The sequence below is a fragment of the Andrographis paniculata genome, unplaced genomic scaffold, assembly GCF_009805555.1.
Source record: "Andrographis paniculata isolate CXL003 unplaced genomic scaffold, ASM980555v1 Contig14END, whole genome shotgun sequence".
Classification (NCBI taxonomy): domain Eukaryota; kingdom Viridiplantae; phylum Streptophyta; class Magnoliopsida; order Lamiales; family Acanthaceae; genus Andrographis; species Andrographis paniculata.
In genome coordinates, this window is record NW_026137424.1 from 1,297,215 (window position 1) to 1,324,826 (window position 27,612).

At 32.1% G+C, this 27,612-nt stretch overlaps 3 protein-coding genes across 10 annotated transcripts; 2 read left to right on the top strand and 1 right to left on the bottom strand.

Annotated features, from left to right (window-relative positions):
* Window positions 1-1,375: 1,375 nt before the first annotated feature.
* Window positions 1,376-7,796, bottom strand: LOC127259289 (E3 ubiquitin-protein ligase XBAT32). 3 transcript variants are annotated; one of them, XM_051286514.1, is made up of 11 exons: window positions 7,118-7,796; window positions 6,529-6,957; window positions 6,369-6,428; window positions 5,840-5,911; window positions 5,576-5,751; window positions 5,326-5,486; window positions 4,485-4,543; window positions 4,359-4,405; window positions 3,518-3,658; window positions 3,332-3,423; window positions 1,377-2,089 (listed from the first exon to the last, which is right to left on the bottom strand). In XM_051286514.1, exons 2-11 carry the CDS (start codon window positions 6,721-6,723, stop codon window positions 1,611-1,613), a joined length of 1,482 nt encoding a protein of 493 aa, XP_051142471.1. In that variant the 5' UTR covers window positions 6,724-6,957; window positions 7,118-7,796; the 3' UTR covers window positions 1,377-1,610. The 3 variants fall into 3 exon arrangements, with proteins under 3 accessions (XP_051142489.1, XP_051142471.1, XP_051142480.1); XM_051286523.1 differs by having other exon boundaries at window positions 6,529-6,983; XM_051286532.1 differs by lacking the exon at window positions 7,118-7,796 and having other exon boundaries at window positions 1,376-2,089; window positions 6,529-6,732.
* A 7,210-nt stretch (window positions 7,797-15,006) lies between these two features.
* LOC127259418 (RING-H2 finger protein ATL56-like) lies at window positions 15,007-20,392 on the top strand. 6 transcript variants are annotated; one of them, XR_007840503.1, is made up of 3 exons: window positions 15,007-15,758; window positions 17,990-18,135; window positions 20,133-20,392. XR_007840503.1 is itself a non-coding variant. In XM_051286752.1 (2 exons), exon 1 carries the CDS (start codon window positions 15,176-15,178, stop codon window positions 15,743-15,745), a length of 570 nt encoding a protein of 189 aa, XP_051142709.1. In that variant the 5' UTR covers window positions 15,007-15,175; the 3' UTR covers window positions 15,746-15,758; window positions 17,990-18,806. The 6 variants fall into 6 exon arrangements, 3 of the variants coding, with proteins under 3 accessions (XP_051142709.1, XP_051142717.1, XP_051142739.1); XR_007840500.1 differs by lacking the exon at window positions 20,133-20,392 and adding an exon at window positions 19,499-20,096; XR_007840502.1 differs by lacking the exon at window positions 20,133-20,392 and adding an exon at window positions 19,502-20,096.
* A 2,561-nt stretch (window positions 20,393-22,953) lies between these two features.
* On the top strand, window positions 22,954-27,424 carry LOC127259524 (3-isopropylmalate dehydrogenase, chloroplastic-like). Its single transcript, XM_051286905.1, has 12 exons — window positions 22,954-23,350; window positions 23,496-23,718; window positions 23,813-23,942; window positions 24,066-24,177; window positions 24,826-24,901; window positions 24,989-25,077; window positions 25,500-25,586; window positions 25,968-26,084; window positions 26,164-26,271; window positions 26,346-26,399; window positions 26,703-26,855; window positions 26,963-27,424. Exons 1-12 carry the CDS (start codon window positions 23,348-23,350, stop codon window positions 27,035-27,037), a joined length of 1,227 nt encoding a protein of 408 aa, XP_051142862.1. The 5' UTR covers window positions 22,954-23,347; the 3' UTR covers window positions 27,038-27,424.
* The last annotated feature ends 188 nt before the right edge of the window (window positions 27,425-27,612 follow it).

The following is a 27,612-nucleotide window of genomic DNA, read 5'->3' on the forward strand; positions in this document are numbered from 1 at the left end:
CAAATTGGGCGGAGATGGTATTTATTTATATCAAATCAAATGATTTGTTTAGTGTTTTGATTTGAAAAAAAAAATTATGTGATATAAAAAAAAATGTATTGATAATAGAAAAATAATATTTTTTGTTGAATGTTGATTTTTGTGATCTTGTTGAAAAGAAAATGTTATGGCAAACAAACCCAAAATACTATACTAGATCAAATTTGGTTATTGTGCTAAATTTTAGAGTGTTGATTGCATGCACATAAGATTATTACATACGTCACATTATTTATATTAACATAACATAGGGTTTTGGATTGGGATTTGAATAGTAAAAATTTTGAATTTGAATAGTTATATGATGTGATATAAATAGGTGTTGATGTGAAGTTTTGAATGTAAAATTGATTTTTAGTATAATATAAAAAATGAAAAATAGGTGTTTGATTTGATGTTTTTGGGAAAAAAATTTTGGATGAATAATAGGATTTTGACAAAATCCTACAAACAAACACACAACAATCACAGGAAATATGTCTCAAACCAAGTAGTATTTATTTAGATTTTATATTACATTAGACAAGTATTTAATTTATAATTTTTATTATTCATGAATCATCATAATATAACAAAAACAAAAGGTATGTTTGTTTGTGGATTTGATTTTTTGGATTTGAATTTACATAATAAAACTTTAAACTTAAATAATTATATAATAAGATAGAAATTTGATATTAATGTAATATTTTAAATATAAAATTAATCTTATAATAGAATAAAAAATATTATCTCCGTCCCACATTTTTCGTTCAATATTTTTATTTTCATATATCTCACCTTATTTGTACTTTTTTAAAAAAATATATATAATTATACACTTTAATCGCATTTTAAATTTTATAATTGTTTTAATCTTAATTATACTATTGAATTATTTTAATTTTAACTTATAATTAATTTTATTATACAATAATTATTATTACCATACACTTTTTAATTCATTATTAATTATTCTCTCCGTATCAAACACCCTGCAATATTTCATTTTTTTTTTTTCAAACTCACTGCAACATTTCCAAATTTAGAAATAATTAATAATATTTATATATATATATTAATATATACTTCACTTTATTCCATCACATCGTTCAACTAAAAAAAATAAATAATCATTTCTCTTTCCCCACCTAAATTCTCGTATCAAACACAAATATTGCACGGTATTTGGGACGAAGAGAGTATATTTTACCTAAATTTTTATATTTACAAACCGAACACAAAATGTGAAACAGAAGAAGTAAAAAATAATTATTTAATTTTAATGTTAGGTATAAAAAATTGCGTAATATATTAATTTTTTTAGAAAATGTATCGAAAAAGTATGCTAAAGGAACAAAGTCTTTTGTACTTCGACATCTATAATAAATTAAAAAATGAAGAAATAATTTCAATGTCCCACCTTCATCAACAAACTCACAATCAGACATGAGACATCATATAACAATCAATATACATATAAAAATATATATATATATATATTAAAAAATAAAAATAAAAATAAAAACTTTCACAGGCGACGGTAACATTTTTAACATACATACAGTATAGTATACCTTCCCCTCCGCCTCTCAGTAGCTGCTTTCAGTCTGAGTGAATGAGCAGAGCCATCTCCGGTGCCCGTCGTTCTGCGAACCCGACTTCCGGAAGCTCGAGCACCGCATCCCCCGGGCCTCGGGCTCCCCAGATTTTGCCACGAGGGCCGGGCTGGCGGCATCGTCAGGCGCGCCGAGGCAAAGAATCGGGCTGAACTTCACGGCCGGGAAGCTCTGGCAGGTCAGCGTCCCTCGAGCGCACGGGAAGAACGGCGTCTCCATGGCCGCCTGCTCCGGGGCTTCACCCGAGCACGCGCAGAACGGCAGCGACTTTGTCCTTGCCATCGGTTGGGACGACGCCGGATGCGTTTCGGGAAGTTTGGCGAAAGAAACGATGCCGTGGCGGCAGAGGGGGCACGGGATCGAGCCGGGTTGAACTTGGGATGCCCCCGACGGCGTCGTGTTTGTGGAGCATAGGTAGAGCGCGCAGCACGTGCAGAATTGGTGGGAACAACCTGCAACGGGGTAGGGAAAATGCCGGTGAGACAAACTGAACCTCGATGATTTCGAAATAAAATTAGCAAGATCGTAGATTTTATGAACAATTGAATCGGGCAAGTGAACAATTGAAAACGATGCCGTGCAATTAAAACATTTAAAAACTATAAATACTAAACAAACAAAGATAACATACACAGATAACATCATTCTCTATAATACTTTCACGATTTGACCGTTCTGCACGACAAAAACATCTAAAACAATAAAAACTAAACAAACACGCTAAATGATACGGAATAATTGTAGGTGTTCTTCGATTGTGTTTTCAAGTCTTTGTTCGGACTTAATTTACTGTAAAGTGTTGTTTCCATCCACAAGTATTATTTTCAACGCTCGAATTATATACACTATTGTGCATCCAACCACTATTTTTACCCCAAAAGCCTTCGATGAACAATTGAATCGCCAAGTGAACAATTGAAAACGACACTGCGCAATAAAAATATTTACAACTATAAATGCTAAACAAACACACTGATAACATCATTCTCTATATTACTTTCACGATTTCCAGTCCTTAAGTGACCAATACAGCTAAAACAATAAAAACTACACAAACACACTAAATGATACCGGCTAATTGTAGGTTTTCTTCGACTGTATTTTCAACATCTTTTTTTGGACTTTAATTTACTGTAAAAAGCATTGTTTCCATCCGAAAGTATGATTTTCAACGCCTGAATTATACACACAATATTGTGCATCCAACCACTATTTTTTACCCCAAAAGCGTTTGATGAACAATTGAATCGCGCAAGTGAACAATTGAAAACGATACCGCGCAATAAAAATATTTAAAACTATAAATACTAAACAAACATATTGATAACATCATTCTCTATAATATTTTCACAATATGCCCGTTCTGCATGACAAAAACATCTAAAACGATAAAAACTAAACAAACACACTAAATGATAACGGGTAATTGTAGGTCCTCTTACCCCAAAAGGTTCGATCCAAAATGAGCAAAAACATCTCAAAACGCAAACATACCCGTAATTTTTCATCACATTCGACAGCTTTGTCTCACAATTTAAAGTTAGTTGCAACAGTAGACACTATTCGCTGAATAAGCACATAGCACCGAGACAAAATTAATAAAAGCCAACCTATAAATAAATGCGCCAAGACTAAAAAAGTCGAAAAATCTCAATGAAATAAAGGGTTGGTCTATAGAAGCAACAAAAACATACCTTCGGCAACGATGGTGCATTTTCTCTCCAAACAAACAGCACACGGGTCTAAGCATGTGGATGGCGAATCATAACTTTTCAATCCACATTCTCTGCAAATTTAACCGGGCATAGATTATTGCTTCGAGCCAAACATGATAATAATTCAATATAAAACCTTAAAACCGAAATAGGTTTTTAGCGTACCTAGCTATATTAATTATGCTCATGAGAGGAAGACATAAGTAAGGTGTAGGGCCAACTCTTAGTTGCCTCCGACGTTGTTCGGTTAGAATGTCCTCAAGCCAATCTCTATGCCACGAACGAGCAACCATCAATGGAGTCCACCTTCGACCACATATCATAGAGTAGTTAGAGAAAAAAACAAAACCAGGAGCCTTCAACTGACAATAAATTCAATGGTACTGGAGTTATATCGACAAAAGCGGCCTAACAGAGTAATTTTCTCCACAGATTAAATCCCCTTTGCTCTTAAATAAAAGGCATTTGAAGGGTAGTTAGAGAAAAAACAAAACCATGAGCCTTCAAGTGACTATAAATTCAAAGGTACTGGAGTTATATCGACAAACGCGGCCTAATAGAGTAATTCTCCACAGATTAAATCCCCTTTGCTCTTAGATAAATAAAAAGAATTTGAAGAGAAGACGAACATAAGATCATATAGGGTTTATCCATCCAACTTATTTTTAGGTGGCACGGTTCCCTATAAATATTACAAAAAATATAATATATACATTTAAACACAATATATATAATATATTCGCCCGCAAGAAATCAACGATTTAATACAAAATATTTTTTTTTATTTTCGATACAATTTCTCATACCTAAAAGAACACATTATCTTATACAACCCATAGCCTCGGTTGCTTTCTTAAGGACTAAACCTACAAGAAAATCTTTAAAATGTGAAATGACGACATACACCCATAAAAAAGGATCAAAGCAAACTAATCTTTAGCGGGCTTCATTTAAAGAAACACAGAAAGAAAATAAATAAATAAAAATAAAAAAGAAAGTAACATACCCTTTGGCATTTTCTGCAGTCAGGCTGGCGCCAATGGCTATCAGAAGCTGAAAATAGCCAAAACGAAAGCATATCTTTTCAGCACATTGACAAAGCACAATGATAGAATTTGTTAAAAACACCGACCTGGCAACACTGTGCATTGCCGCCGCATGCGGCATAGTGGAGCGGAGTGCTACCGGCACCTGCAGGGGATGATATGACAGCACAGATTAAACAATAGAGAGAGCCATTTTCAAGATTTAATGCAGAAATTGATCACAAATACTCGCCTAAGGCATAGGAGAGGAGAAGAAAATGCGATATTATTAACACAAAGCAGAAAGGAGAGAAATCTCCGGTGTCTTTAGGTCTGAGTTTTTTTCCATCTTTTTACTATCAATCTCTCAATTTTCCTTCAAAAATACTTCTTCTGTCATCCAATTATGTGCTCATACTTTTGGGCACATAAAAAAATACGAAAAAGTAGTACAGTGTTTTACTAACAAAACAAACTAGAGCATAGATTTGGATAGATTTGAATGACTGGGGACGATTTCTTCCAACAACTATTTTTCATACAAAATATAAAATCTAACAATTATTTCAGCTAAAAAAAATCAAATCAAAAAACACAAAACTTAAAAACTAGATAAATAAATAAAATCCAAAAGTACAAACCCTTTATATTTGTTCTTTAATTAGCCAAAAAACAACAGGACAAGATCATGATGTTTCAAACAGCAAAAAATAACGTCGAAACCAACATCATTTGAAGAGCAATAGCAGAAGATTCATAAAATATATTTACAATTGTCACAAAATGGCACAAGCAACGTGTATAAAGAGAATAGAAAAAAAAATCAAACCGACGAGAAGAACTGTTTTCTCAACCATAACATTCAGCGAATTACTGCTCATCAAGCGCACTTTCGGCAAACATTCTAGGCACAAAATAAATAAAGAAAGAAAAGAAAATAATATTTACCTATTAGATCAATCGTAGCCCCATCTTGAAGTGTGACCTCAGACACAGATGCACCCAGTTCCAGAAGGAGGTGAACGGTTTCCACATGGCCGTTCAGGGCAGCCATATGAAGGGCAGTGACACCGCCATCAGCAGGTTTATTAATTATTGCACGGAGAGAACTGTTCAACAGAACGATACAGGAACTTTGCTCGGTATAAGCATGGTTCTATTTCAGAAATGAAAAGAACAAAATAAAATTCAGTCATACCCCACATCAAATTCAGAAACGGATTCATTGTGTGTCGATCTTTTTTTTAAGATACTGTATGCATTAGGGATGCTAGGAATATGATCGGCGAGGAGAAGCCGGATGCACTGAGTATGGCCATTTAGGGCAGCTAAGTGAAGCGCAGTTCCTCCATTCAGGTAATCTGTTTTGTGAATCTACAATGAAAAAACGAACGCTGATAAAGTGTGCATCGTCACAATAATTTGTTAAGATTGAAAAAATAAAAATCATAACACGTCATACATTGGCTCTGAAAAGCATTAGAATCAGAACAACCTCCCAGTGACCGTACTGACAAGCTTGCATCAAAGCTGTCTGCAAGTGAAGACGAATTAACATTTATGATCAGGTAAATAGCTGGTTTGGTCGATAAATCTATAGGTTGAAAATAAATCTATCGAAATACATGGGGAAATCAGTTCTAACAATTCAGTAATACTGATTTTCAATTTCAATCGGCATTTGTATTAAACTGAATAACTTATTTCATTTTCAAACTACTTCTATAATAGTTTCGTGCAGGATCAATTTTGGACCAAACTCAATAACACAGTGAATTCAATCTGAATTCTAAAATCTAAATTCATATACCAAAACATGACGGTATAACCAATTTCAGAATCGGATTTGGTCATCTGAGTCAATGCAAGCTACAAATTGCAACATTCGAGTTTCCATTTTTGATATTGTAGGTGCAATGCAACAAACACAACTACATACATAACATAAAAAACGACGCAAGGACAAACCAAAAAAGTAGAACAAATTATACCTGTCCGCGATAGTTCCTGAGATCAATATCAACTCCAGATTTGAGCAACAGTGAAACAATCTAAAAAACAAACAATAAAACCAACAACCGTGACAAATGATTCGAGATTAAATATATATATACATATATATATATATTCAAAAATTGAACTGCAGCACACCTCATGATGACCTTGAGCTGCAGAGTAATGCAGCGGCGAATTCCGGACACCGAATGTGGAATACCTCGCGAGACGAGGGTTGTAGTCCAACAAAGCCTTGGCTTCTTGGAGATCACCGTCTCTAGCGGCGGAGACGAGACGTTCACCAGAAGCAGTGCATCCAAAAGAATTACCCACAAGACTCAGGAACCTCATGGTTCGACACAACTAACCAAAGAAAAAAACAGAACTAAAAAGAAAAGAAAAGAAAAAGAAAAAGAAAAATGGATGAAACCACAGATTCTCTAATTCAACTCAACAAGTCAACCAAAGATCAAAGTAGGAACACGTTCGGTAGATCGATGAGTTTCTGTACAGATGTATAGCAGATCAAATCAACAGCGCTGACAATTTCTCAGAATTTTTCACGCAGAAATCGAATCCAAATTCCTGTAGAATCAACCACAGCAAAAATCCTGCAATTGTAAGAATACGGAGAACATCGATCGCGAATTGCTCCAAAGTTCAAATTCGAGGCAACAGACAATCAACATCATTCATCAATTCCAACAGATTATTCAATAGATGCAGAAACAGTAAGCAGTTCTACCTTGACAAAGACAGGAACAACACAGGCGGCTTCAAAAGGCTTTTCCAAATCCGAAACGCCAAAAGATTAAAAAAATAGAGAGAAGAAAAGAACACAACAGCTGATTTTCAATTCGAGGAGAAGAAACTGAAAATTTTCAAATTCAGGCAATTCCCCCTTTCTGAAACCCCCGGAAAATTCAATTCAATTCAATCCTTCAATACCGCAACCTAAATTCGCCGGAAAATCCAGGAGTTCCAGCGACAAGGTTCCGATACTTCCCAGGAATCACAGAAACAAGTTCCACAAATTAGGCCCCAAAGTTTCTCTTAATCAATTCTCGCGAACCGCAGAAATCCAAAAATAATTCAACGACGGACAATCGTTCGCCCAAAATCTCTTCGCCTTTGCCCCATTTTTTCAGTCGTCCTAAGAAAGTTAAAAAAAAAATCCCCAAATTGAGGCCCAATCCCTAAAATTGGGGGTGGACATCAATCAATCGCCACAACCACCATTCGATCACCAAATTAAATGCGGCATTCATACACTAATGACAATACGGGAGAGTTTCATTTCATGGATATGGGAAACATACAAAGAGGCGTTCGACAACCTCGAAAGGCGAGCATGCAAGAAAAGTGCATCTTCTTCAACATTGGCAATTCATACAGATTCTTGTTCACTGTCATCTCGCCTGTTCCGACTTTTTTATTAATATGTTTTTTTTTTGTTTTTCTTTTACTCCTACATAAATATACTTAGGACGTGTTCCACAATTAGTCGATGATAGCTGTTGTTAACTGAGTTGATTCAATTAGTTGGTTTGACTTGCTGATTCGATTAGCTATTTGTATTAAAATATTTGGTAAAATAATTTTTTGATATTAGTCGTTTATACGTAAAATGACAATTTTTATTTGATTTCTAATATATTCAATTATGTTCTTTTGAATTTAGAATTTTTAAAATTTTTTGTTATTAGTTATTGAAAATTGTAAAAGTGTTATAAAAGTATTTATTTTTATTATAGTTATATTTAAAAAATAATATATTTTTATTAAAATATATAAATAGTTTTTTTTATTGAAAATGATGTAAAATATAATATAATAAATTTTTAGTTTATATATTTATTATGTTAGTTATCGATTAGTTCATTATATTTATAATTTTCAATAAATTTACTTTATTTAATTTATTTTTATTATTGATATTTATATTTTTTATTTTATGTTAATTTTAATAAATTTATATATTTTATAATTAAAATTATTTTTATATAAAAATTAATTATTTTAAATTTATAAAAGTAAAACTATAATATAATAAAATATTCTAATATGATTAATAAATAATCAAAATATATTTATTTGTGTAAAATGTATAATAAACTTTTAAGGGTAAGGAATAAAAAAAAATTATAGAAAAAACTATTTCAAAACGCTGCGTAAGTTAGCTTTTCAGAAATTAGCTTTTTGGATCAAAAAGCTATTCCAAAAAGCTAATTTACCAAACACCTAAATTAGTTTTTTAACTGATCAAACACCTAAAAGTTGTTCAATAAGTTAAAAACTTTTCAAAAAACTATTTGTCATACACCCCCATAATCGGGTTAGTTCAAGTATGGTTATTTTGTAATTTTCTTTAACTTTTTATTATAATTAACATTACATTAGAGTTAAATTTTTTTTAAAAAAAAAAAATAGTGTGTTTATCAAACTTAATTTTTTAATTTTACTATTCTCTATAAATATTAAAATAATATACTTCTTTTGTACCAAATTAAGTTGTCTTTGGGGTTTTAGTTAATATTTCATCTTCAATTGTATCTTATAGGGTCAAATAATATTTTATCTATTTTTTATAATTTTTAAATTTTATAAATAATATCATCAAATATTTTATTATTTTTATATATTTAATTTTAAAAATATTTTAATATTATATTAATAAAGTAAATTAAAAAATTTTATTATTTGATCAAATAAAATAATAAATATTTTTAAAATTAAATAAATTAAAATTTAATATTATTAAATAATATTTATACAAAATATAGATAAAAATATATAATATTATTTGATTAAATACAGTAAATACAATATAAAAATTAATACTAATTAAAAAATATAAATATAGATATAATTAATTTATTTTATAAATAATAAAATAAAAATCACAAAAAATAAAGAGCATATCGAATTCTTGCAAACAAAAACTCCATCCAATAAACAAGGAGCTGATCAAATATTCCAAGTTAGCACTAATAAAGAGAAGTAGTGTTTACCAACAATCAAATAATTGGAAGCTTAACGTTGAAAAATCGGTTAATTATTTAATTGATAGAACTTAATTTTAAATTAAAATTTATAATTTTTTAAATTGATTATTCGGTGAGTTAAAATACATATGAGTTGTATGATGGTAAGCTACGGGTACGCGTCTCACCTGTCCGGACCAGGTATTTACGTGCAAATATGATAAATAATTATTTGAAATTCAAAATTCAAATAATATATTTATGATCGAAATTAAATTTGGTGTTTATAATCGGAACTAAGTATAGTATTTATTGTCAGACGTTACCAAAATTATGACCGACGATTACAAATCACTAAAAGTCGACGGTTTCGGCTTGATATTAAATTTCCTAAGGTTGGAGTGCCTATATAAGGCCACTTCCACCATTCCAACCACACCACACCAAGAGAAAAAGATTTTTCTTCCTCTATAGTCCTCTCCATCCCAAACAATTTTCGGCGAGTTTTTCGGAAAGCTCCGGAAGCTATATTTGCCTAACTTTCTGACATAGCTCAAGTCCCTTCATTTTAGTTTGCCGGAGCTCCGAAATATTAGGGTACCACCTAATTCGGAGACGAACGTTGTTTTATCTTTGGGGACGTTACGCTACAAACCGGAGGCACTACCGAAGCGTATTCGTTTTTACGGAAAGAGGTTCTACTTCGACTCGACGTGATTATCGAATTTATTTCGATAACTTAATATTGATTGTCAAATGTATTTCGATAAAATTATTGTAATTAACAAATTTATTTCGATAAAATTGTCGCGATTATCGAATTTATTCAATAAAATTGTTGTGATTATCGAGTTATTCCGATAAATTATTATTGGTTATTGAATTTATTTCGATAATTTTTTTTTTTTTCCGATAATTATTTGATATTGTCGAAATAGCAACTTAAATCGAAATAGCCCAAGTCACCCAAATCGAAATAGCACAAATCAAAGTTGGAATTCCAAATCAAAATCGACGCTCAAATATCGGATTTTTGCAAAATAGATGTGTTCATCTTCTTGAACACGATAGACGACATCATGATCGAAAATGCACTCACCTTACGATTCGCCCAAAAAACCGAGGTTCAAGAATGGTGGATATTGGAGTGTTTGAGGGAGACGAGCATGAGAGACGGCAAGAAAACAACTTCTGCTGAAAAAAAAAAAAAAAAAAATTGCAGGCCGGAGGTCACGGTGGAAAGAGAGAGAGGTGAACGGGTCGGCGGAGCCGGAGCTAGGTTGCGGAAGAAGTCGAATAAAAGAAGAAAAGAGCAAGGCAAAGGAGAGAGAGAGGACGGGAGAGAGAAAATTTTGGCCTCAACTTTGCCTCGCCTGCACCAAGCACCATGGGAGGCGGGTCGAGAAGATGGCTTGGGAAAGACGGTTGTTGCACAGTTAACTTTTCGATGAAGGGGAAAAAAGTCAAGGAAGGGCCTCAACAATGAGGTCATTTCGGTTGCTCTTAGGGTATGTTTGTTTGAAGGATTTTGGAGGATTTCCACTATTCATTCAATTTTTTTCCCTAAAAATATCAAATCAAACACCTATTTTTTATTTTTTATATTATACTAAAAATCAATTTTACATTCAAAACATCACATCAAACCCTATTTATATCACATCATACAACTATTCAAATTCAAAATTTTTACTATTCAAATCCCAATCCAAAATCCAAACCCCCAAACAAACACACCCTTAGTAAATAGTTAAAATATATTAATAAAACTAGTTATAATATAATAAAAATAATTATGAATTAAAAATAAAATTATTAATTAATATAATTAAAAAATTTTAAAATTATAAATTAAAAAATAAAAATATAATTAATTTTTTTAAAAAAAAAATTTTAAAAGTGACATGAGATGAACACGACAACATTGATAGAATATGTGAGATATAAATAGTATTTTTCATATTAATTCATCATATCTAATAAAAAATTACATTCATCCAAAAATGCAAAATAAACCCATTAAATTTAATTTTTCTAATATGTAATTTAAATTCAAACATAAATCAATCAAACAAATGCATGTAAAGAAAAAACTTTAAAACTGTATTTTTATACTTGTACATTCTCCATCTGCTAGGAACTCTTTCCCCCTGATGATTCAGATTGTTCCTCCAATCAAATAATTTTCACCAAAAATATTAGTAGGTTAGTATCAATTAATCAAAATAACAAAGAAAACAATGTTATAATTAAAAGGAATATCGGGAATAATTCAGTAGGCTCAAATCACAGTCTATTCCGTGATAACTCCAAGCCTTTCAATGAGGAAACACCACAAAGGGGAGTAATCAAGGGTTTCGACACTGAGTAAACCGTAATCCCACAAAAACCAAAGAAGCACACAAAGGCAAAGAAGGGAGGAGGTCCAACAGAACTCCGACGAGCACTAAGTAAGGAAGAACACAATGGATCGGCACCAAACAACTAATCTCTCCCTCTCGGTTCCCACACTCGAAAAATAATAAACCCACCAACATATTTATACCGGATGAAGAAAGTAAATAAAACCCAAGGGTTTACGAACAAACCTTGTTGATCAATCACAAAGATGTAGGAACTGATTTCCAATTTTGAAATCGCAAAGTCGTCGGAACGAAAGAAGAAGAAGCGAGGACCTATTCATTTTCAATTTGATTGAATCGAAAATGAGAGAGAGAAGAGGGATCCAATATAAACAGATCAAATCGGTTCAAGTATAAGGTTGGATCAGGTCGGGTGATTCGGGTCGAACTAGAAATACAACCCAACAATCTCTCTCTTGTTTTTGGTCTACCATCATAGTTGCTTTGAAGGGCATAACAAAAGTAGGGAACATGCTTATATCATCGCCTATATACATGCAACTTACCATATAGATATTGCATACAAAAGTATATATATAAGCACAAAGTAAATATATACGCAAACATTAAAACAACACCATGTTTTAAAATCAATCCATCAAGTTTCTAAAGTTAACATATAACAAAAAACTTTAAACTAAAATCATTTGTACCAACAAAACTATGCGAGATAGAGTTACAAATCGAAAACAAAGTTCTCAAGGGCAATATTAGGTAACCATTCAGTTTCCTACACCAGGTCAATAGTAGAAATATTATCTCTTACCATAAACACGTTACCTATAACCTTATTTTTTGTAGTCACGTTCGCTTCTCATGTTGTTGGTTTTTAAAGTTCTCCATAGGATATAGACATTGATTCATAAAATAATTCTTACTCCCACAATTATAGTAACTGCTTGTTTTTCTTTTTCATTAATCTTCAAGTATAATGATTTACTCTTTAATTCACTCATAACCGTTTCAAGAGTTATATTACTACATCTATCATACTTAATAGCATATTTGACATCAGAAAAATATTCAGGAATAATATTCAAAAGCATAATAGGAGTGTATTCATCAATATTTTTGTCTCATATTTGTTTAATATCTTGAAGAAGTTTAGTAAAAATATCAAGATTATTCTTTCTATTGACATTAAAAATATCAAGATTGAAGAAGTTTAGTAATATATATATGCATTTATCTTATAATATTAACATTACAATATGACAGCGACTAGGGTGCTGATTTGATTTGTACAAATTAGCAAATTAAACTGAAGTAATTAGCAAATCATCACATGACAAATAGTATGTTACTAAGACAGCTCATTAACTTGAAACAATTTAGTAAATCATCATAAGACAAATAATTATATTGTAGTATATAATGTGCTTTATATTAAATTAATATTTACTACTACCTTCGTCCGACTTTAAGGGTTCATTTACTTTTTACGTGTTGATCTTTGAATATTAGTTATATATGAAAAATATATTACAAATCAAGGGAAAATGAAAAAAATACTTTTATTAGTGTCTTATAGTATTATTATAATGACATTTGTACAAAAAATTATACAATTATAAGAATATTTTTAATGTTAAATATAATAATGCAAAAGATAAATGAGACTTTTAGAGCCGAATGGAAGGAAAAAATTTTTTTTATAAAGATTTGCTGATTGTAAGATACCATAAGAAAGGTACCAGATCAAAAGCTGCTGCAGAAGCAACAGACAAACATGATGAACCAGAAAGAAGCAATTGTGATATATTCTGGTAATTTAAGATATATTTTGTTATATATAATTATATAATCTTTTATTTAAACATATACTATATATTATATTAATATTTATTTTTTTAATAAATATTTTCTTGATAACTGGAGCATTAAAAAATATACTCCTTCTTACAACTAGATATTCATTTATTTTTTTACGGAGTTTTAGAAATATATATATTTTTTTTGATAACTTGGGAGTCCGCAGCCGCTACCCGAAAGTATGCACTGGGTAAACCCCCGACCGAATCTAATACCCTGCAAAACAGGCCCGACGGGAAAGACACACTAGGCGAACCATGTGTGGCAGATGGACCTGGGGCGTCGGGGTTTAGAAATAATAGTATTATATTGGGATGTGTAGAAATAAAGTAGAAATGACTAAAATACCCTTATTAGTATTGTGTGATATAAATGTAATGACATTTGTGTAATATATTGTAAATTATAAGAGTATTTATAATGTTAGGTAGATAATACAGTTACTAAAAAAAGAAATGAATACTTTGTATGAGACGGATTAAATGAAAAAATTAATAGTTTGTTATGGAGCGGAAAGAGTACATGCAATTATATTATTTTGGATGAAAGGGATCATATACATAGAGAGAATAATTGTAGTTGTGGCAAGCATAAAGTGTGACCAGTATGTTTCTTTTTGTTGAATTTGAAAAAATTTGATTTGAATTTTGATATTAAAATAATATTTAAAAAGAAAATATTTTTTTTATTCTATTGAAAGGTTTTTTTTTACGTACAAAAAGTAAAGATAATCTTTCTACGGAATCGAAGAAATATATTTTTTTCTGCCCAGGTGGTTCGGGCTATAGTGGATCAAGAAATACTGCAAGGTGTTGAAATCACTTTCGATTCCTTTGAAATTTGGCGAGCATCTCAAATAACAAGTGAATTATAATTATAATTCAAATAGAATTCAAATAATTTTTCCTTCGTGTATATACCAATTTAATCTGATTATAAAACAAGTAAAAATATAAATATTTTCTTATGATATAAAAAAAATATACTCCCTCAGTCCCTTAACAATCTATCAATTTTTTCATTTTGGTTCGTCTCATAACAAAGTATCCGTTTCTTTTTTTAGTAATTGTACTATCTACTAACATTACAAATACCCTTCTAATTTACTATATTACACAAATGCTATTACTTTTATATCATACAATACTAATAGGATTAATTTAGTATTTTTATCTTTATTTCTATTTTATCATAAATAATATTAATATTTTTAAAACTCCGTCAAAAAGCAAATAGATAGATAAATTGGGGACCGAGAAAGTATATATTATTTTACTGAAAAAAAAAAAATTATAGTAATAACTTTGAACAAAAAAAAAAGAAAGAAAAAACATATTTAAATGAAAGAGAAATTGTAAAATTTGAAAAAACTTGCCTAAAAAAACATATTTTGACCCTAAAACTGTGTGCCCGATCTCAATTAACACATTTTTCCCCACCCGACAAAACCTACGGCGCCTCCTCTCACTATCATCAATTAATATCATCATCATCTTCATCTTCTTCTTCGTCGCCCATTCCCAATTCCCAAACCCTAATATCAAAAAATTACCGTCTCTTCAATTTCAATTTCAATATCAATTCCCACGCTCTCTTCCTACATACATGCCACCAACCGCCGACTCCCCGCTCCGCCCGCGATACCTCACCCGCAGCCAGCGGAAGCTCCTCTTCGTCTTCCTCCAAGGCGTCATCATGCTGCTCGTCATCGCCATCTTCCTCTTCTTCCTCGGCTTCGCCGCCATCGTCCTCCTCCACTTTCTATTCATGTCCAACACCTTCAACCGCCGCTGCTCTCGCCTCTTCCAAAACCACCCCCACCACCGCCACCGCCACGGCAACGGCAACGCCGCCGAGGACGAGGACGCCGCGGCGGCCCCAGCGGATCCGCCTCTCCTCCCCGACGTGGCGTACAGCGCCGCGGCCTTTTCCTGGGTGTCGGACTGCGCCATTTGCCTGGAATCCTTCGTGGAAGGGGATGAGTGCCGGAACATCCCTGCCTGCAAGCACCTGTTCCACGCCAAGTGTTTGGGCCGGTGGATTAGGAAGAACCCGACTTGCCCCGCCTGTCGGACCCGGGTCGACCTGGATCCGATTCCAGGTTTGAGGGCATGCGGCGATGAACAGTGGAAGAGGCTTTGGGCTGTTAATTTGGAGCAGGGCACATCTCCTTGAAGCGTTAGCTTCTGTAAGCCGTCTATGTTATGTTGGGAATTGTGTTTATATTTTGGATGATATAGTCGGAAACGTTTATGTATATATATATATATGTTACTGCAGGATTTGTTACTTATTTCATACTAAAAGGATCAATTTAGAATAAAATTTATGTTGCCGGAAATCTGATATAAGTATAATATATATATATATATATACACTAACTGCAGTTAAGATAGTTGTTTTGTACATATGAATCTCCTGTAAGAATTTTTGAGGTATTTTAATCAATGCTGAGGTTTAAAATCTAGGAGAAGGTGCAGGGCGTTTGTTTGATCCTCTAGACGTCGATGAATGTTTTGAGTTTCGATTATTTGATTGGTTTATGGCTTCATATAAGAGTCTAGAATGAATGACTAATGTGTGGAGAAAAGGAAATGAGGAGCAACAACAGATATTCCAATTAGGAGTTTAATATGAACAATTTTCTATACTTGAGAGGAAATGTCGAACAATCGTATTTGAACGGGTTTTTGTCATAACTAAGGTTCAATTCCATCCATATCTTCCATTAACTGTTTGGACAATTTTTACTTATTAGAAGGTTTTTCCTCTTCTGTTTTTTTTCCCTCTTCATTTCCATTATTAAGACACTCAAATGATAGGAACTATAATCTTGCCTTCAAAATTTGATTTTTACCGTGCATAATTTCAATCCTTGGAGCAGCCATGCGAAACTATGTGATAAAAAGTAAGACTTTTTAACTTGTATTCTTATAAGAAAAGGCAATGGGTACTCTGCACGCATACACTCTCAAATGCACCTTTTAATGAAGCCAAGCCCCACAACATAAGAACGGCATCAGAGGAGTGCCACTATGTGATATATGCATCATATCCCGCCAGATTCTTCTATGTTAAAACTATATGTATGTAGAGTGGGTCTACTTTCTTAGACTTTTTGGTAGGAAGTTTATTCTTCGGCCATCTGTATGATTTACTATACCTTGTCGCTAACTTGACTGTCAAAAGAATGTATTATACAGTTATACCCCGTAATTTTAATCACCAAAGTCGCAAGAAAATCTGAAAAAGGGGGTGAAATTTGGTTAAGAATACCTGCCGTAAGGCTCAATCCTGTCACAACAGATGGCCTGAAAGCAAGAGGCTGAATACAGGAGCATTTTTGTAAGGAAATTGATCTTGGTGTCATCGGGCTTGTTGTAACAGATGCTGATTTTTTAAGGATTTGGTATGTCGTATCATCCCCTAATGACAGAGACAGAGACTTGAAGACTTCCAATTAGATTTTGAAGAGTAAGGGCTTTGGATAGTGAAAAGCAGTATGAAAGTATTCATGGCAGCGTATAAGGGTATATAAATATAACTGTACTCGATGAAATTACTTTAAGACCTGCTCTCCATCTTCATCTTCCTCCCTAATCACAGCTGCTACAGGTGAATTCTCATCTTGAGATTTCAATGTTCGAACTGTAGCCTATTTATGATATTTTAACAAGAGTAAGTATGTTTTGCAATTTTCAGCTTTATCAAGCATGTTTACATCCTCGGCTGTTTGTTAACAGAGATTTTATTTCTTGGAAACATAATAGCATGATAGATCTATGTGTTAGCTGCAGATTTTACAAAAGTTCATGGATCAGTTTTGGCTTTAAAATTCTTTGGAAAATTGTGAAGAAATTTTATGATTTTAACCATGAGTTTCGAAATTAATATATCCATTTTTAGACTTTTGGTAATTTGAGTGCGTAAAGCCTCAATGGGGCTACGCATTATACAAGTTGGGTGATGTGATAACGTAGTATGTTGTTTCTTTTTTGGTTTACAATTGTGTTGTCTATATAATCGTTGGCATGGGAGTGAAAGCATATGGATAGTATTAGGTGTAACTCTTCTGATCAGTTCGATCCCTAATGAAGTCTTAACTATGAGGTCATAGGTAAGAGTAGGCAGGGAGACCTCCCTTCTTGCTGTCAAGGTTTTTGTAAATACTGGTTAACGACAATAAAGTCGACTATTCTTGGTAAATTAGCTCGACTCTTCCCTTGGAATCCTACCCTCCGTAAATTGAAATAGGATGCATGCTGGCACTCCTCAACGAACATGGCAAAATCTAAGAAAATCAATTTGGTAAAGTGTTCTACACTAGTTTTATTATCTGTTTCGGTTATACATGTTTTATGTTTTTATTTTTCCAGTTTTAATCTTATACGGTGTCTTAGATGATCGTTGTGGGTGAAGGCAGGCCTTCAGGTGCATTATGGCTGTATTATTCCAGTGTGAGCTGACCTACAGAATGACATAAACCTCCGGCAAGCAGATCAGATATATGGTGTGGTTTGTTTAGAAGATGGAAATGAGTTTCAAGTGTCGTCTGCCTCATCCAGGTTGCATTCCCTTATTGTTTGCTGTTGTCTTACATGCTCTGAGACGTTATGTTTGATCAAGTAAAAACTAACGTAGACTTTTATAGTACAAATATTATTTAGAATAAATTAGTCTCGACTGTCGAGATGGTTATTATTATCATAGATTAGTGTAATTTTGAGCGAAAAAAAAAAAATTATGAATAGTACGAGACGAAAAAGAGACCGTTAGATTTTAATTACATTGCTTTCATTGGTGTCAAGGATAGTGTGGTTGAAGCTGCCATGTATCGGGAGCTTGTTTATCTCTGATATTTACTTGAATCTGTGATTCTTTGGAGCTTGGAAAATTCTTAGCTGAGTCTCCTACACTTCTTGCAAGAACTGCTCGCTCTGTATTGACAATGATTTATGTTGTTCTGCTGTTTTTTGGCTGATTCACTGTGCTTATGGTTTAGTAGGGGTGTGTTTGTCCGAGGGTTTGGATTTTGAGTTAGGATTTGAATAGTAAAAATTTTGAATTTGAATAGTTGTATGATCGTGATATAAATAGGTGTTGATGTGATGTTTTGAATATAAAATTGATTTTTAGTATAATATAAAAAATAAAAAATAGATGTTTGATTTGATGTTTATGGAAAAAAAATAGAATGAATAGTAGAAATTCAAACAAATCCCTCAAACAAACACACCCTAGATTGACTGTCAGATCTTGCAATAAAATTCATCATCATTATTATTATATATTATTATTATTATTAGTTTTTTTTTTTAATAGTAGTAGTGTAAATTGTATAATTCTTCGTATGTTTTTAGTAAAAATGTAAAAATACTCTGTTTTTTATTTATTGTTTGAAATATTTTATGTTAAATTAAATTAGGTACAAAATATTCTCTTTTTTTAAAGCTAATGTTTACTTGTAAGTACCCTCTAAATTATGCAAATTTTATATAAATTAAAGTGTCAAATCTTTTAAATAGTCTAATTTGAATACAAAATAATAAAAAATAATTTATCAATCATTTATTTTATAGTTTTTTTTTTAGTTTATTTGCAAAAAATTAGTATTAAATTGATAATTGATAAATTATTTATTTATTTTATTTTATTTAAAAGACACTATTCTTATGTCTCAATTCAATGTATGTGTTTTACTATTTTTGTTTTTTCTATTAAAAAAATATTTATTTTAATTGTAGTAAAATAATTGTATCTAAATGTTACAATACTCTTAACTTTTACGAAAATATTTATTTTATTTGTATTTTTAAGGCAAAAAAATGTTAAAATAATTTTACACACTTCTACTGACTAATATAATATTACTATTTTCGTTCAGGTAACAAAAGTTATATTTACTTTTTGCGTGTTTGATTTTTTCAGCAGAACCATATGTGGCACACGTCCATCCCTCGTGCGACCAGGCTATTCCTTATCGGACCTATTTTACATGTATTTTAATATGACACAAAAGAGTTTTATTATTATTATTATTATTAATGTCTTAGAATACATATAGGGTGTGTTTGTTTGGGGGATTGGATTTAATTTTCACTATTCATCTCATTTTTTTTCCTCCAAAAATATCAAATCAAACACCTATTTTTTTATTTTTCATATTATACTAAAAATCAATTTTACATTCAAAACATCACATCAACACCTATTTATATCACATCGTACAACTATTCAAATTCAAAATTTTTACTATTCAAATCTCAATTCAAAATCCAAACCCCCGAACAAACACAGCCATAATGTCTATTGTGCGAAGTGGAGAGATTTGTCTGGGAGATATGTGCTGATTATATCCATAAATTTTCACATGCTTTCCATTGTTGTATTATTTTGAAAATTTTGATTTTAGTTGTGAGGTTTGAACAGTAGTTTAGAGCAAGAACAAACCGTATCTTGGAAGGCCTCTCCCTATGTTCGAAGCTTTCTTATAGACATTTAAAAATTTTGGCTCGTAATAACATAAATTTGAAAACTTCAAAATTGACGTCTTATGTATCAGGCCTCGTGCAGTTGAAGTATCGTTCCTCCCTTTTTCTCTCAAACACACCAAAATACAAACATCTCCAACATTGATCAATATTGCAACTTCGTTGATTCTTCATAGGTGAAATTGTTCGTGTATGAGCACATCATCGACTTTGACTGTAATCTTCATAGCTTTGTTCGGCTCATAGGTTTTTGTTCAGCTCTTCTTTATCTTGTTTCGAGCTCGCGGAAACAAGCTGCGTTTCCTTGAAAACCAGAACATTTTCGAGCCTTGCGTACATATTATTATCATACTTTTTAAGAATTAGTGTAATGGATTTTAGTGAATTTGATGACAAAATTTTTGGGTGCACTGTTTAATCAAGTTGAAATACAAATGAAGGAGACTAACTATTTGCATTTAATATTTATTAATGAAAATAAAGGATTTACAATCGTGTATCTCACAACATCGGTATTTACAACTTGACCATACTAACAAGACTTAGCTGCACTAAGAATGACAGTCCGATAATCATCAATGATGGCTACTTCTTGTACTTTTCTTCTAGTGTCTTCGGTATCGTATACATAACACTCAGTCCACAAGCACACGAATGAGGTTTAGGTGTCATTAATGGCTCTAGTTCGAACATAATCGATGAGAAAATATGCTGTGGTACATCGAGATAAAATTGTAGTGTTATGACTATCTTCTTTTTCGATAGATTTTTTACAAAATTAAAAAAAATATATATATGTATTTTATAAATTGAGTACATTTAACGTAAACAAAATAAAAAACCAATCTATTCTATTTAACAAACCATCAAACAAGCGATTAAATTTTCAATATTTTTAAACATAAATAACCAAACTAAATAACTAAAATATTGACATATATAACTCAAGAAACCGAATAATACTACAAAATAAGAGTATGATAAGAACATTATGTAGGAGAATAAAACAAAATTTAAAACAAATTTACTTTTGATAGAGAGCCATTGTGACAGACGGGCAGCGGCTGAAGATTGACCGGTAGAAGCAGACGGTTCGGCAGGTAGAACTGATCGAAGGTGAGGCAGCAGTACAAATTTGGCTAGGATCAAGGACAATAATACAATATGCGACTTTTGTAATTTTTGAAATAAATTTGGTATTCTTGTTATTTTGTAAACAATAGAATGATAGAAAAGCCATTTCATAGTTACGAGTAATATAATTTTATATTTAGAGAATTTTAAGGTATTTAGAGAATTTTTTTTTAAAAAAAAAATAAAGAAAGTTTCGAGCAATCTCACATTTTAGAGATTTATGTAACATTCCTGTTAAAAAAATAAATTATATAAATATTGATGTATTAATTAATAAAATAATTGAATTAAATATAATCATATAATGAAAAATTATAAAATTTAAAATATAAATATAATAATACTATATTATTATTTATATTATAATTATCTTTATTATTAATATTATTATTTTTTTATAAAAATATATATTAAATTTAGTTATAAATATATTATAGCAAAAATCATTCAATATCACAAATATCAATTTTGGTGATTGTGCATCCCAGAAGGTGCCTGGGCATCCCAGACAGCCAACACGGCCGTGTTGATTACCTTTCACTTCTGAACACGGCCGAGTTCCTGGCCGTGTTCTGAACACAGTCGTGTTTTGCCCGTGTTCTTGCCCATGTTCTCAACACAGTCATGTTATAGGCCAGGTTCTTGCCCATATTCTCAACACAGTCATGTTCTAGGCCAGGTTCACGACCATGTTTTCAATATAATCATATTGTATGTCATATTTATTATTATTTTCATTTTTTGATTAAAATTATTTAATATAAATATATATATATTTATAATTCAACAAAAATATTTTTTTACAATTATTTCATAATATAAAAAATAATTAATTTTTAATATTTTAAAATATATAAAAACAATAATATATTAATATATATTTTTAATAATCATTATATATATTTTTAAAAATTTATAGTAAAAATTTTAAAATATTAATTATACTTCCTCCATCTCACGTTGGATGTTTGGGTCACTATAACACGAAAATTTATGATAAATATAATTAGTAGATAATTCAAAATATATTAGTGAAGATAATTATCATATAATATAAATAATTATAAATTAAGATTAAGATAACTAATTAAAATTAAAAAAAATTAAATTAAAAAATAGTTAATTATTTTCCAAAAAAAAACAAGCGACATGGGATGTGTGACAGACAAAAATTGCAATATCAACGTAGTATATGGGACGGAGGGAATATTATTAAAAATATATATTAATATATTATTGTTTTTATATATGTTTAAAATATTAAAAATTGATTATTTTTTATATTATGAAATAATTGTAAAATATATTTTTGTTAAATTATAAGTGTATATATTTATATCAAATAATTTTAATCAAAAAGTGAAAATAATAATAAATATGACCTACAGTATGATTATATTGAAAATATGATCGTGAATATGATTTAGAACATGGCTGTGTTGAGAACATGAGCAGGAACATGGCCATGATTGTGTTGAGAAATGGGCAGAAATATGGCTGTGTTCAGAACACGGGCAAGAACAATGCCGTGTTCAGAAGTGCAGGGTAATCAACATGGCCGTGTCCCAATCGATTTGGGACTAAAATTGATAAATTTTTATTTGAGTGGACCAAAATTGATAATTTTTCTTAATGAGACTAAAATTGATAATTGTGATAATAAATGAGACAAAAAATGATTTTTACTCAATATATTATTATTATTACAAAATAAGAAATACATCAATTTCCCTAATCGATACATTACACACGTCGACAGACCATAGCCGCCGCAGCACCAGGTTCTTCTTCTTCTTCTCCAATTCGTTCTTCTTTTCCTTCTTCTTTCTTTACCCTCCTTCTTCGTCACCTACCCTCGCCCTGCACCTCCTACTCCGCCGCGCCTGCGCCGCCCTGGCCGTGGTGACTGCTAGAATAAAATAAATAAATTTAATGGACAATCCGCCGGTTCTAAACTTAAACCGGTGGTTTGAACCGGAGGATCCGAACAGAATGGGCAACTCTTAGATTTAGTCGAATTCGATAGGGTCGGATCTAAAATCGGGTCCGGGGCCGATCCAATTATTAGGTACCGTTGCGATAGCCGGCCCTAATTTCTACGTCTTCTTCAGTCCAACGTCTTCTTCTTCAGTGGAATCGCACGCAGCGGAAAATGGTACTTATGTTGCTTCTCTTTACGCATTTTGATTTGATTTGATTTTATATGATGGTTAAAATGTAGGAGCAATGTGTGAATCATTCTGGCATTTGCTTTACTAATCAATTAGGAAGTTTGAACTGATCCAATTTACTCGAACTAGATAACTGAAATGGCTGCTTCTCTGCGTGTCAATCCATGGAAACCTCTGCCACTCTGTCCCAAATTGACTGGCAGAAACGGCCGCCAGTTTTCCTGCATACGCTCTTCTGCCGATGTGCCATCGGGGAAGAAATACAATGTCGTAGTCCTCCCCGGGGACGGAATTGGTCCGGAAGTCATTTCCGTTTCGAAGAATGCGCTAAAGCTAGTTGCCTCCATTGAAGGTAATGTACAAACTGAAGTTTGAAGTTGCTGGTGGATGATTTGATTGCGTTCTTCTGTTTAATTTAGCATTTTCAAAAAATGTGTTTATGCTAGGATTTGCAATTGATTTCAAGGAGATGCCGATTGGTGGCTGCGCCTTGGATTTGACCGGAGTGCCGTTGCCGGAGGAGACACTTTCTGCTGCAAAGAATTCCGATGCAGTTTTTCTAGGAGCCATAGGAGGGTATGTATTGCAGCAATGTGATGAAGATGAATATTTGAAACAATGTTTTAGGTGTTTATTTTCGATTCATTTATTTTTCATGATGATTAATGCATTTTCGATGGTCTATATTTATAATTGAAGGTATAAATGGGATAATATTGAGAAACATCTTAAACCTGAGACAGGGCTTCTTCAGCTTCGATCAGGCCTAAAAGCATTTGCAAACTTGAGACCAGCTACTGTCTATCCACAGGTGAAAATGTAAATTTTTATGGACAGACTGTTTGTTTTTATTTATATTCTGTTTAAAATACTGTTTTGTACTTTTGTTGCTTTAGAACATGGCATGGATCCGAAAGTTGTTTGTCTTTGAAAGATTGAGAATTTTAAATGTTAATGTTTGACAGCTCTTTTAGTTTTATGATGCCGTCATTTTACTAATTAAAATACATAAAGTTTGTAAAAGTATTGAAGAAAAAGAAAAGGAAGCATCAATCACATGCTACTAGGTTAAAAGGGTCAGCAGATATGTTAATCTTATCTTCTTGACCTAATGATATAAATTAAAGAAAGTAATTTTTGTTACTTTACCGCTTGAGTGATTATTAGTCACTAATAATATTTGGCAAATTGATACCAGATATCGAAAATGTTGGTTTTGTTAAAATATGTGTCAAGTTCGGATAGATGTTTGGACATGCACACATTTTTATTTAGATGTATCTAGTTGCATTTACTTGATGAATTGACATGAAGTATTGTTTACTTAACGAATCTATTTGATTGGTAGGTTGTGTATGGCAGCATGATCTGTTTATATTAGCAAAGCATGTCTCTATATTACATAGGGGATAAGATTACGATTGCGCATATTTAGTTTTTTGCTCTGAATTTGTCTTAGTTAGTGGATGCTTCGACCTTGAAGAAAGAAGTTGCAGAAGGTGTGGACTTAATGGTTGTAAGGGAACTGACTGGAGGTAGTTTTACTTTCTGGTTGTTTGAATATTGTCCTTACTTATATCGTGTAATGGTCTAAAATCATTCTTGAAAACTTTAATACTTAGGTATTTACTTTGGTGAGCCGAGGGGTATCAAAACGAATGACAATGGTGAGGAAATTGGATACAACACTGAGGTGTATTCAACTAAAGAGGTAGTTCTGTTGGCCCATTTCTTATTTTTTTATATGTATATATTTACTGTTAGATTCTATTGGTGACAAGGGTTTGTTTACTCAGTGATTTTTATACCACTTTTTTTTTTTTTCTTTCTCTCTTTTATTGAATTTACCAATTTGTTTATAAAACATCACACTTTACTTTAATTCTTTATTCAAAACATCGCATTCACGATTATTCCACTCCAAAAACATCAAAACTAGAAAACACAAAATATGACAGTTTTAAATGTTAATGTTTGACAGCTCTTTTAGTTTTGTGGTGCCGTAGTTTTAATAATCAAAATACATAAAGCTTGTCAACTAATTATTATATCATGTTTTTATTCAGAATGTTTATATTAATATCCACTTGGTTCATATGATATAAATTCCTTTCACTTTACTTTTTCTTTCAGATTGATCGCATTGCTCGTGTTGCATTTGAAACTGCTAGAAAACGACGGAGGAAATTGTGTTCCGTTGACAAAGCTAATGTTTTAGAGGTAATATTATCACAAATTATTTATCTTCAAGTTTGTATCATTTGCAAGAAGTGTCTTAAGATCCATATTACTTTATTGCACTTCACGATCGTTTGCGTTTTGGTTTGGGTCTGCCACAAACAATTGGCTTCCAGTGAGAAAGCTTCTTCAATTGCTATCCCAAACTGACGAGTTTATATTTTACTATGTTTAGCATGCTAATTAGAGATTCAAATGTAATCTCTGGTAAAAAATAATTCGTTTGTTACTTGCTATCGGAATGTTTTGATTATAAAATTTGTTCTGCTAGTAATTTCATCGAGGCAATATTTTCTTTTGTTTTATTTGTTAACGGATTGAGCTAATTCTAATATAATGTGATGCAAATGCCATAATATTCAGTCTTCTATACTATGGCGAAAGAGGGTAGAGCTCATAGCCTTGGAATATCCCGATATCGAACTATCACACATGTATGTTGACAATGCGTCTATGCAGCTTGTTCGAAATCCTAAACAGGTTTAAATCTATTTTGTCCCACCCTTTTGGCTTCTTGAAATACATAAATGATATGTCATTTTCGCCTATCATTATGCAGTTTGACGTGATTGTAACAAACAATATGTTTGGGGATATTCTTTCTGACGAAGCATCAATGATTACTGGAAGCATCGGGATGCTACCATCTGCAAGCCTAGGCGAATCGGTACGTACGTTAGTCCGCTCGAAGAAACTCTTATTCCTTTCAATGTTCTTAATACTTGAGACATTACTGTGTAGGGACCGGGATTATTTGAACCGATACACGGCTCCGCTCCTGACATTGCCGGTCAGGTATGTTTGATGCGGTCGTACATTTATATAAGAAATTAGATAAAATTACGTATAATTCACAAATGGTTCGAAAAATTTGCACTATTCTTCTTCATAATTTAAAAACTCTGTACGAGACTCACTCATATTTTCAAAAGTATTACATAAAATCTTTAGAGTTGATTTATGAAAAAGCCTCGTAAAAGTTTTTATATCATGGTGTAGACTTTCCAAACTACAAGTGAATTATAAGCAATTTTGCGTATAAATTTAATTAATGAATTGCTGGCACAACAACAAAGCACATATATTACATATATACAGGACAAAGCGAATCCATTGGCAACGTTGCTTAGCGCCGCGATGCTTTTAAAGTACGGGCTGGGTGAGGAGAAGGCTGCCGAGCGAATCGAAGCAGCTGTCTTGGACATTCTAGATAGAGGATATCGCACTGGCGACATATTCTCTGCCGGGATGGTAAAAACAGCGCAATCCCTGACTGATCGATTATTTTCTGTCCTAGCTAGTTTTTTTCACGTGTAAAAGTCTCTAGATTTGATTTATTATTTTCGTCGTTTGCACAGAATCTAGTGGGGTGCAAGAAAGTGGGCGAACTAGTGTTCGAATCCATCGAACAAAAAGCTACTGCTGCTGCGTGAAACAGATCCTGCCAATACATACGCGAACTTGTGTTATGTATATCCACATGAGAGTCGGGATTGAGGGCGTGGCAGGAAATCGGGTACCTTGAAGAACTTGCGTTTTTGTATTATTGAACTCTCTTAAATTTTATGTTCTAGCTGGCTGAGGTTGATATATTTTCGACTGCATCTTTTGAGGCCAGCTATGTCAATCGATCGCGGGCTGAATTTATTTTAAATAAATAAAGGAAAATATTTAAACTATTTTCTAAATTTTATTATTAGCAATGTTTAGGTAATACTAGTATAGATTTAGGATTGTGCGTGACAAATGAACATTGATGATTGTGTGATTATTTGTTTCTATTGTGTCGACTTTTGCTCATATTATAGGTTCTTCGGATTTGTTTGGTTGTATTTTGAAATAAAGCTAATTTGAGTTTTGTTTAAATAGTATTTTGATACCATATATATATATATATATTTTTTAAAAAAAAAACGGAAATGAGTGTATTTTTATTCAAAATTGTTAGAGTTGGATTTGAAATGGTAAAGTAACGTCCCAGAAACCATTGCTGAAGTATTCTACTCGC